Source organism: Salvelinus alpinus, chromosome 31 (assembly GCF_045679555.1).
Source record: "Salvelinus alpinus chromosome 31, SLU_Salpinus.1, whole genome shotgun sequence".
Classification (NCBI taxonomy): Eukaryota; Metazoa; Chordata; class Actinopteri; order Salmoniformes; family Salmonidae; genus Salvelinus; species Salvelinus alpinus.
Genome location: NC_092116.1, coordinates 8176452 through 8188666, shown reverse-complemented (window position 1 = coordinate 8188666; position 12215 = coordinate 8176452). Strand labels below are relative to the sequence as shown.

Genomic DNA, 12215 nt, shown 5'->3' with positions numbered 1-12215 from the left:
TTGCACTCCACACTGCCCTCACCCACCTAGATAAGAGGAATACCTATGTGAGAATGCTGTTCATTGACTACAGCACAGCGTTCAAAACTATTGTCCCCTCCAAGCTCGTCACCAAGCTTAGGACCCTGGTACTGAACACCTCCCTCTGCAACTGGGTCCTGGACTTCCTGACGGCTGACTCCAGGTAGTGAGGGTAGGCAACATCCCCTCCGCCACTCTGACCCTCAACACGGGATGTGTGCTTAGTCCCCTTCTATAGCCCCTGTTCATCCACAACTGCATGACCACTCACAACTCCAACACCATCATTAAGTTTGCTAACGACACAACATGGTAGGCCTGATCACCGGCGGCGATGGGACAGCCTACAGGGAGGAGGTCAGTGACCTGGCAGTGTGGTGCCAGGACAACAACCTCTCAATGTCAGTAAGACCAAGGAGCTGATCGTGGACTACAGGAAACGGAGGGCCCAGCACACCCCCATCCACACTGATGGGGCTGCAGTGGAGCTGGTTGAGCGGTTCAAGTTTCTCGGTGTACAAATCACGTACACGTGGTATGGCAACAGCACCGCTCTCGATCGCATGGCGCTACAAAGGGTGGTGCAGAAAGCCCAATACATCACTGGGGCTAAGCTCCCTGCCATCCAAGACCTCTATTTCAGGCGGTGTGAAAGGAGGCTCCAGAAAATTGTTAAAGATTCCAGCCACCCAAGTCATAGACTGTTCTCTCTGCTTCCACTAGTGTCCTTCTATAAACTGTAACTCAGTAAAATCTTTGAACTTGTTGCTTGTTGCGTTTATATTTTTGTTCAGTATATACACCTTGTTCAACTATTTATGGTCTACAATTGAGTCCACAATTAGTTGATTGAGGTGTTAGTGAAGGGCTGGAACAAATACCTGTAAACTCCTGTCCTGTGTAAAAACAACAACAACCGGTGGTTGTCAGGACTACATTTTCCCTCATGTACTAAACAAGCTTTTGAGGTTCCTCCCCTTGTTATGTACCCCACTTGGGGATGACTTATTTTGTACAATGGACTGTGTCCTAAAGACTCATGCACAGATACAGGAAAGCCAATCAGTTAATATTTTTTACAATTACAAGTATTGTCTCCCCACGGTTCTGGTTTTGAGGCTTGGGCAACTGGGGGCTGCAGTTCATCTGTCTAATCCCCTGCAAGGAGAGAAAGGCATTAATAATATTAGAATGGTGTATTCATTTCATTTAATATATACTGAACAAAAACATAAAAGCAACATGCAACAAGTTCATAGATTTAAATCAGTAAATGTAAATAATGTCAATTGGCCCAAATATATGGATTTCACATGACTGGGCAGGGACTTAGCCATGGTTGGGCCTGGGAGGGCATAGACCCACCCACTGGGGAGCCAAGCCCAGCCAATCAGAATGAGTTTTTCCCACAAAAAGTATTTATTACAGACAGAAATACTCCTCAGTCTCATCAGCTGCCTGGGTGGCTGGTCTCAGATGATCCCGCAGGTGAAGAAGCCGGATGTGGAGGTCCAGAGCTGGCGTGGTTACACGTGGTCAGCGGTTGTGAGGCCGGTTGGATGTACTGCCAAATTCTCTAAAACGATGTTGGAAGTGGCTTATGTTAGAGAAATGAACATTAAAGTATCTGGCAACAGCTCTGTTGGACAGTCCTGCACTCAGCATGCCAATTGCATGATCCCTCAAAACTTGAGACACGTGTGCATTATGTTTTGTGACAAAACTGCACATTTTAGAGCGGCCTTTTATTGTACCCAGTACAAGTGCACCTGTAACAATTATGCTGTTTAATCAGCTTCTTGATATGCTAGTGGGTGGATTATCTTGGCAAAGGAGAAATGCCCACTAAACAGGGATGTAAACACATTTGTGTGCAACATTTTAGAGAAATAAGCCTTTTGTGCATATGTAATATTTCTAGGATATTTTATTTCAGCTCATGAAACCAACACTTTATATGTTGCGTTTATATTGATGTTCAGTATATATATTCCTGTTTGATATGCATGCATATACACTGAGTGTACAAAACACTAAGAACACCTTTGTCATATTGAGTTGCCCTCAATGAAGGACTTTTATTTTAAAAACGAACAGCAAATTCCCCTATTGTGGCTAGCTTCACATAGGTGCTAGCTAGCACTATCACCTTCAAACTACTTAGCACGTTCACATACTTGTCATTGTATAAAGAAAGAGACGACCATGGCGAATTGTGACTATTTACAAACTCAGCTAACATCTGTTTTGAACTCGCTTGTTAAAATTGCGGTCGTGGAACTACTGCGAATTGTAGAGGATAGCGCCGTTGAACTTCGTCTGGAGGTGTCCAAGAGTAAATTTGAGAATGAAGCACTGAAAATTGAGAACGAATCTAACAAAAATAAGTTACAGAGTTTGGAAGCAGAACTGTGGACAGCGGGAAATCGACCATGTTCCTTATGTTATCGTTGTGTTGGTATTCCAGCTCGCGGTAAAGGTAGTTAAATTTGCTAACATAGCTAACGTTAGTTTATTCGCTTGCAATGATGGAGGCGTTACAAACTGGACAGTGCATGGATAAGATAACTAGCTAGATACTGTATCTTGCTTAACGTTCGCTTGCTAATGGTGTTTCTTCTGTTTGTGGCCCAGGTGGATGCGTCAGTCCCAAAAGAGATAATGATGCTGCTGGTCCTCCTAATTCTTCAGAGGAGGACAATGCATCATCATGGCTGCAACAATCTGCTCATACCATGGAAGAGGTACAGTAGCTAGCTGTCTAACCTATATTGCTACCTAGCTAATGTCATAATAGCAGTCTGTTACCTAATATATTTAGCTAGCCCTTGATCATTATTCTGTTCTATTACACATAAGTCGGACTGTACAGAGTTTTGTTAAGAGTTTAAGAGCCCGACACTCAATCTGGACATTAAGACGCATTGCTTGCGGTACTGTACGGTTTTTAGAAGCGTAAGGACCTTATTTTTCATATCAGCTAGAAATAATTTCCAATAAACAAAAGGTTAAATTGATACACACCTTTTTATAGGATTATCTCCATATTACAGCGTGTGTTTATGAAAGACCGAGCGACCGCTTGTGCTAATTAGCTATCTAGCGTTCTCTGAACACCTGTGTGTAACGGAAGAAGGCCGCCAGAAATTCACGTTTATAAGAGTAACGTTACATCTAGCCCAAGAGTAAATCTTGGACTACATAGATGCATAATTTGCATCCATGTGCATATTCTTTCATGGTCTGTATGCAAACATGTGGGACTTCATTCCACTGTACTTGATTCAGACTACAGCAGCCATGGAGAGGGATGGGATTCAAATCGTTGTCATTAAGAACGAAGCGGGGCATGAAGGCACACATCGGAAGAAGGACACACAGGCTGGAATTTCAACAGAAGGTAACAATTCGTATTTGTCTCATGTAGAAAGTGTTGTTACATCAGATTGTATCAGGTCCCAATGTCGATGATTTGAAATAATGTACTTCAAACTGTCCTACACCTGATTTACAAAGCTTGTGTCTGTTTGCAGGTGAGCAGGCTTGTCCCAAAGTGGACATGGTGTATGGCAAGGAGTGGAGCCAAAGCTTGTGGCGAGACAGAGATGCTGTCAAGGAGGACTCTGCAGGACCATCGGTGACCCATCGACAGGTCAGTTCTCTTTCTAAGGCAGAGATCCTTATCGGATAAAGGCATGTAGGCTTTACATACAGAAGCTGTTGACACGGTTGGGAGTGTCCGATTTGAGACCTACAGCCACAGAATTAGATTAGAAAATGTTTCTCCACATCTCCTGTGCAAAATGTGCTGATGACGCAAGTGCATCATATGATAACACTTTTAGATATTAACTTTACTGCTGGCATGCAAAAACATTTGGGGACCATTTCAACAGTGGACTAATGAAACAATACTACACGGATCTTTTGAGTAAAATATCCCTTTAAGTAGATGCGTCTCTCATACCTTCTCTTGCTACTTCACTTGACTGAGTTCACATTCCAATCACAACAGACTCAGAGCCTTTGACAATGAATGGGAAAGAAAAGGAAAGGATGTAACGCAAACTCAGAGTTGACAGAAGTGAACTTGGAGGAGAAGGATGGCAAGAACAGTAGGGATGTAGTAATTCACTTAAATGTACAGGTCCCCGGTTCAAATGTTTAAGAGGAGCCAAACCGATTGAACATTGTGAATCACCGGTTCACTAATGTTTTTTAGTCATTGTTATATTCTGAAAATATCTCTTATCTGTTGTGACTGAATTGATGCTTCCTCTCCTTCGGTTCAGTAGCCTATGAACTTTTATGCTTGTAACTGTATGACTGTCAGATAACAACTGTGCGCACAGTTCGGGAGACAGCTGCTCGAGCCAACGAGAGGTAGGCCTATCCCTGTTCCAAGGCTATTCATACATCTGCGTGGCATCTTTAACATTCAGATGTTTATAAAATGTCTTTCACAATGTCAAATCATAGGCTTTATTAGTTGAGTGACAAGCAATGTAATTTGCTTGTCACTAAACTAATTGTAACTCAACTAATTGTTACCAAATCCACTGTAGAAAATTGTTTTACCGGAGTTGTGTAGCCTAGGGGCGTGGACGCAACTCACATCCAACTGCAGATTGGGGCTTTCAGTCAGATTTGATTTAGATTACTCAGGTTCACCATAACAAATAGTATTGGTAGTTTTTCTTTAAACAGTAATTTTTACCTGAACAGGTTAAGACGGCAACATGTTTTGGAGCTGCGCATGGTGTCATTCATTGGTCAAAGCATAAAATTCCAAACGGTCTAACCATTCGAATTTGAGACCCCATAAAATCCAAAGCTTTGTTATATTAATTGGCTAATGCCAGGCTAATTTCTAAAGATAAATATTGTCATAGGACTAGCTCACTATTTTTTTAATCATCAGTAAAAATGAGAAGTTAATCAGTGGGTGATGGGGATTTCAGATTAAAAAGTGGGGGGTCAAAAAGCATAAATTCCCCACACCCCTAATCTGATAGTGGGATGGAGGATGCTCAGTCTGCCCTATGGCTCAGGGGCAGTGCTATCCAGGATCCTTGGGACGTCCCTACCCTAATTTTCTTATTATTCTTAAATAAAAGGTTAACTGTACAATCTGCTTCCTGCTGTTTAGGGAAAGGCAAGACCTATTTCTAAAAAAAATCTTCGTTTTTTAACTAGCTCATCGGTATGTTTTTTAAACTTTAAATCCTAGTCAATCCAAAAGCCCCGATTTTTATAGGTGGGAACCCGATCAATGGGAGAACCATTCAATTAATAAATAAATTGAGTGTACAAAACATTAGGACCACCTGCTCTTTCCATGACATAGACTGACCAGGTGAATCCAGGTGAAAGCTATGATCCTTTATTGATGTCACCGGTTAAAACCACTTCAATCAGTGTAGATGAAGGGGAGGAGACAGGTTAAAGAATAATTTTTAAGCCTTCAGACAATTGAGACATGGATTGTGTATGTGTGCCATTGAGGGTGAATGGGCAAGACAAAATATTTAAGTGCCTTTGAACAGGGCATGGTAGTAGGTGCCAGGCACACCAGTTTGTGTGTCAAGAATTGCAACGCTGCTGGGTTTTTCATGCTCAACAGTTTCCCGTGTGTATCAAGAATGGTCCACCACCCAAAGGACATCCAACCAACTTGACACAACTGTGGGAAGTATTGGAGTCAACATGGGCCAGCATCGTTGTGGAACACTTTCGAGACCTTGTAGAGCCCATGCCCTGACAAATTGAGGCTGTTCTTAGGGCAAAAGGAGTGGGTGGGTGCAACTCAATATTAAGGTGTTCCTAATGTTTTGTACAATGTATGTAGTCCATCTGATTTTTTTGTTGTTGTGAGAATTAGAGAACAACCTATATTTCATCTTGGCCAACCAGGGCATTTCGTGAGGCAACAAAGTCAGATTGCAGCTCTAACAACGCCTGGTCTACAGTTGGGGCAATGACATACATTACAGTATAGTCTACATACAGATTAATATTACAAGTTTACAGACCAATATTATTTATATAAATAGTAAAGAGAACATGTCCCAGTGCCGAACCCTGTAGTACACCTTCGTTAATATCCAGGAACTTAGATTTAACACCATCAGAAATCACAATGTTCTGTCTGACAATTCTCAAGCCACTTGCAAGAAGTCTGATACAGGCCTATTTTAGTCTACCTTTGAATTCAAATGTGATGGTCAACCGTGTCATAGGCCTTCGAACGGTCTATAAAAAATAAGGCAGCACAATGGTTTTTATGATCTAAGCAATTGAACACATCTAAAACAAGAGTAGCAGCTGAAACTGTGCTATATCCAGGTCTGAAACCTGATTGGTGGACATTAACCATAACCCTAACCATTTTTAAAGTTCAACTTCAATGGGGTAGGGAAGTCCCAGGGATCCCGGATAGCACGGATCTATGGCTCAGCTCCGGTACCTACACACACCATTGACGCACACAAACACACCCTCTTTTTATTTGATTTATTTCTAACACGCTGATTGAAAAACATAGCTCTCTCTCCACAGTGGCTTACACCTGGGCAGTCAAGCTCTGTGGACTTACGAAATCTGCGCCGGCGCCGAAGAGTAAGAACTCAACCGCATCCGCAAAGGAGAGGGACCTACCTCAGGTACACCCCCGAGCAAAGGGCCAAGATTGCGCGGATGTGCATGGAGGTGGGTGCACAGATGGCCGCAGCCATGATGTCTGAGGAATTGGGAAGACGCATCAGCCCCAACACTGTAAGGTCCATGAGGATCAGCTACGAACAGACGGTCGAAAGCATGGGCGTCCAGAAAGTGGAAGACCTACCCCATTTGAGGCCATTCAGAACAGACATGTTTGATGAGGAGATTACTCGCTTCGTAATGGTGAGGAGAAGAGCTGGAGGTCAGGTTAGCCCGTCTATGCTGATGGTAGCCACACGAGACATTGTGATGCGCAGAAACCCGGAGATGCTGGCAGAGAATGGCGGTCATATCCTAATCAGCACAAATTGGGCCCGTTGTTGGCTCCGGCGGTTGGCAGGAAATAGAATCACGTCAAAGAGGTAGTGAAGATATTGCAGGAGTCCTCTACTGTTAGGACAGTGTTTTTACATGAATGACAATTCCTCATGTTTGTGTGTTGAAGTTAAGGAAGACGTGTAACATTCCGTGTTGACTGGTGTCCAGTGTGGTTAGGAGAATCTGCATGCAGTATGTAACCGGATGCCATTGTGCTGTGTTCTCTGAAGTTGGTGTTGGCAGTTCATATCTTTAGTATTTACATTTTCTGAATATTCAAACTTTTTGAAGCGAACTATTCAGATCAATGCTTTTCATATATTTTGTAAGGGGATGGATGGGTTTGGTGTTATAACAATGGTATGTAACTTGGCTAATGTATTGTATGAGGTAACCACATGGTTTTGTTTGCTTTTTATGTATTGTGTATATTGATGTGTGTGTGTATAGTGTAATTGATGTTATCATGCAGGGCTCACCTGCAAAAGAGACCATGGTATCAGCATACTCCCTGCTTAAATAAAGGTGAAATTAAATCAACTGTATTAGAAGTTTCTGAAAATAAATATACACAAAATCCTTAGTGCCTCTTATGTTTTATTTCTTTAGTACCTTAGCGTGTTTGTGAGAGAGAATGTGTTCATGCGATTGTGCTACCACTACAGAGAAGCATCGGCATGTGCCACGAAAAAAGTAACAAATGAAAGCTGTAACATGTAATATGTCAAACACACAGGTCAAGACTGTTTCGGCTCAGAAAAGGCGGAGTGTTTGTGTGAAGAAGTCGGTCATAGAAGATGAACCTGCTGACTCATCAGATGCTGGTACCCAGGTACATCAAAATGAACCTCTTTCCATTATTTGTGGTATAAAATAAGGTGAGGAAAGCTGCTTGTTGCACTCAGAATGTGAGAAGAGAAATTATGCTTCTGATCGGTCAAGCCCTGAGAGTGAGGCTGGTTACTCAATCAGAATCAAGTACATTTACATATACCTAGAATTTGACTTAGTGAATAGGCGCTGCCAGCAATGGACAATGTACAAACAGAATACAGACAGTCGACATACAGAATATACAATATCCATACAGTAAATGTAAGGAAGATTTACAGTGAGGATATACAATTTACAGAGGGGATGGATATCTTTATATGCAGAGGAAGGGACGCTACCATGACAAACATATACAGTGTTGTGTACATAGTGCAGTTATTAGTATGAGGTAATTAATTTAAAGGTGCAGTGTTGGGCTCAAATGCGTTGTATCAGGTACAACTTCAGTATATGGAAATGTATGTGTAGACAGTGTGACAAACGTTCCTCTTGGTCTTTCTCCACAGCACCAGAACACCACTGAATCCTTTGATGTGGAGAAAAGTTGTGCATTTGGAAGTTTTGAACCAGAAAGTTGTTTGAACTTTGAAGAAAACCACTTCTTGACTTCACCAGTCAACATCATGGTCCCGAAATGTGTGAAGCTACCAGGTGCAGCAGCTGTCATGGACACCCAATTAGACAAGTCCATGGACATTGGCAACATGAACAACTCCGGAAGAAAGAAGAGAGGGAGAAAAAATGGCCCTTGTAAAGGCAATGTAAATTACTGTTTTGTATGTGGAGAGCCCCAATCGAAGATCTCCCGCCACTTGAAACAGCACGAGAAGGAAAATGCTGAAATTGCTTATGTCTTAAGTCTTGACATAGCTTCAAGACAGCGGAAAGTGTTGCTGGAGAAACTGAGGAACAAGGGAAATTTCCAACACAACACTAACGTCGTAAATAAGGGATCCGGGTGTCTCAAAGTAAAAAGGAAACCCAAACCGAATAGTGGCGCGAAGAGATTTGAACCTTGTCTTTACTGTAAAGGTATGTTCATTTGGCAAGATGTGCGGAGGCACATGGGAAGATGCCCTTGTAGACCTGAGGGTGGAGATAAAAACCAAGAGCATCATTATGGCAAGAAGAGGTTCCTACAGAGCTGCTACACTGGACGAGTGAGCAGCATGTTTAATAAAATCGATGTGCAGCTCACGCCTGACGGGGGGGATTAACTAGCACTTGTATTTTGCCTCGCCACGCTGGCTTCGCCCTCGAGTGGGTGCTAGCAAGCATGCTAGGCATCAACAGCCAATCCATTAGGGTCTAGAAGCTATAGTGAGCTTCAATTGGTCAATCGCGCTGCGTAATCAATCAATCAAATGTATTTATTAAGCCCATTTTATACATCAGCAGATGTCACAAAGTGCCAACACAGAAACCCTACCTAAAACCCCAAATAGCAAGCAATGCAGAAGCACGGTGGCTAGGAAAAACTCCATAGAAAGGTTGGAACCTAGGAAGAAACCTAGAGAGGAACCAGGCTCTGAGGGGTGGCCAGTCCTCTTTTGTATGTGCCAGGTGGCAATTATAACAGTACATAGTCATTAAGGCCAGATTGTTCTCCAAAGTGTTCAAATGTTCATATATGACCAGCAGGGTCAGATAATAATCACAGTGGTTGTAGAGGGTGCAACAGGTCAGTATATTAAGAGTAAATGTCACTTGACTTTTCATAGCTGGGCATTCAGAGGTTGAAATAGCAGGTGTGGTAGAGAGAGGGAGGGTTGAAAACAGGAGGTCTGGGACAAGGTAGCACGTCCGGTGAACAGCTCAGGGTTCCATAGCCGCAGGCAGAACAGTTGAAACTGGAGCAGCAGCACGTCCAGGTGGACTGGGGACAGCAAGGAGTCATCAGGCCAGGTAGTCCTGAGGCATGGTCCTAGGGCTCAGGTTCTCCGGGAGGGGAAGGAGAGGGAGAATTAGAGGGAGCATACTTAAATTCACACAAGACAAGAGAATAACACCAGATATAACAGACTGACCCTATCCCCCCGGCACATAGAGTATTGCAGCATAGATACTGGAGGCTGAGACGGGGTCGGGAGACACTGTGGCCCTGTCTGACGATACCCCCAGACAGGGCCAACCAGGCAGGATATAACCCCATCCACTTTGCCAAAGCACAGCCCCCACACCACTAGAGGGATATCTTCAACCACCAACTTACTATCCTGAGACAAGGCAGAGTATAGCCCACAAAGATCTCCACCGCACGAGCCCGAGGAGACGACAAACGGGACAGGAAGATCACGTCAGTGACTCAACCCACCTATGGATGGCATGGAAGAGCACTATTAAGCCAGTGACTCAGCCCCCGTAATAGGGTCAGAGGCAGAGAATCCCAATGGAGAGGGGAATGGGCCAGACTACACTCAATCATAGGACCTACTGAAGAGATGAGTTTTCAATAAAGACAAAGGTCGAGACCGGGTCTGCGTCTCACATGGATAGGTAGACCATTCCATAAAAATGTATCTCAATAGGAGAAAGCCCTGCCTCCAGCTGTTTGCTTAGAAATCCTAGGGACAATAAGAAGGCCTGCGTCATGTGACCGTAGCATATGTGTAGGTATGTACGGCAGGACCAAACCTTGAAATCAGCATTAGCCTGAGTATTCGAAGAGTTTTTGCATAAAGTTCAGCTTTCCCCAACTAAGGTCCCGCTCTGCTCACATTGCCCAACGCTCCCTGCCCAATTTCACTTCTCTTCCACTGAAAATGAATGGCTTTCCGTAGTTTAATCGTTCACATCGTCTTTAGTTGAAAGGTACCGTGAGAGCGTTTGATAAAGTGGCTCAAGCTTTCTCCAGGATACATTCTGTAGCAGCTAAATGCCTACAATGACGGTCTGCTTTCGTTACACCAACGCTACGCCCCCAGTTATAGCACTCAAATCGCTAAGCTCATAAACCAGGTTGCAACCATAATGTGTAATACTCTATAAATTATCCCAACAGTGTTCAGAGTGGACTGTCAGATTTTTTTGTTGTTGTTCTGTTTAAAAAAAAAAAGAATTTCCTGATTTAGCCTCGGTTTAAATTCTCCTCTTTAGGAAATGCGACAGAACGAGATTTGGGTTTCGGAGGTGTGCTTTGGTGTGTGTGTGTTTTTGAACATGGGAAGCGTTTGTACTTTCACCCTGCCAAAACATTACAGTCACTCACCTTTCTAGATAACGTGAAACCGTGTAACCAGGTGTTGTCTTGAAGTAGCTTAGACTAACTAGCAAGCTTTCCAACTTCTTTCGCCAATTAGCTTCAGCCGGCAGGTGTTCGACCGTGGCAGTTGGTTTGAATTTGGTTAGCCTACCTGTGAGGCTAGCAGGAGTTAAAGTTCTCAGTCACTGCTGGTTTGGAGATGACATAGCCTAATACAGACAGAAGCATGTCTGTTCTACAAAATGTATTCCCCAATAAATGTATTCTCAAATATTTTATTTTCTCTGTTACGCTGTGTGCATTGAACTGACATGCATGGTGGTTGATGACACTGATGTTCAGATGAAGGGAATTAAATAGTCTATAATGTGCACCAAAGCAGCGCTTAACTCAAACAACGGTGTGTAGCCTACCGTAGCTGGTAATTCAAAGCTTATACTTTATCACTCATTATGCAACTTTCCAGTGCTACTATTTTTGCCAAGTAATGTTATTCAAACTTAATCAGACAGCCCAATAGTAGAATAGTTTACCTAGTTGGCTTGTTCTGTTCTGTATGCAAGATAAATATTCCACTCGAGCACAGTAGGTTGGTGGCACCTTAATTGGGGAGGATGGGCTCGTAGTAATGGCTGGAGCGGAATAGGTGGAATGGTATCAAATACATCAAACATATGGTTTCCATGTGTTTGATGCCGTTCCCGCCATTATCATAAGCTATCCTCCCCTTAGCAGCCTCCTGTGCTCTCAAGATGCATTCAAGTTACTAGAGCCATAGGAGGGGAAAGTATTCTGACAAGCCAATGCACAAAAGTTCTATATGCAATCGCAGGAAAACACTTTTGGCCTTTGTTGCTAAAACATGTTTAATTCACACAAACTTACTCTGAAAGTTTCAGTATTGATTATTTTAAACGCAAGAACATGTTAATTTGCTTTCATGAGTTTATTCTCTCACTGCCCTGAGTTTAAGACGAGGGTTTTGCTATCTTGGAATTAAGAACATTTACAATAACTTTATTTTCAAGAATCTAATTTCTTAACTTTTTGCTTAGTGCAATACATTTTTCAGCAACTTTTTTGAGGAATACCAACTCTGCTAAATTTTCTTCTTAAGTCT

General features: G+C 42.8%; 1 protein-coding gene across 1 annotated transcript; it reads left to right on the top strand.

The window, feature by feature from the left end:
• The first annotated feature begins 2122 nt into the window (after positions 1-2122).
• Positions 2123-7642, top strand: LOC139561839 (uncharacterized). Its single transcript, XM_071379146.1, has 5 exons — positions 2123-2500; positions 2656-2765; positions 3310-3421; positions 3555-3673; positions 6580-7642. The coding sequence occupies exons 1-5, from the start codon at positions 2227-2229 to the stop codon at positions 7105-7107; spliced, it is 1143 nt and encodes a 380-aa protein (XP_071235247.1). The 5' UTR covers positions 2123-2226; the 3' UTR covers positions 7108-7642.
• The last annotated feature ends 4573 nt before the right edge of the window (positions 7643-12215 follow it).

Coding starts and splice junctions, on each gene's coding strand:
- LOC139561839 (XM_071379146.1), top strand. CDS start 2,227: ATGGCGAATTGTGACTATTTACAAACTCAGCTAACATCTGTTTTGAAC. Junction 2,766..3,309: donor CTGCTCATACCATGGAAGAG/GTACAGTAGCTA, acceptor TACTTGATTCAG/ACTACAGCAGCCATGGAGAG. Junction 3,674..6,579: donor CATCGGTGACCCATCGACAG/GTCAGTTCTCTT, acceptor CTCTCTCCACAG/TGGCTTACACCTGGGCAGTC.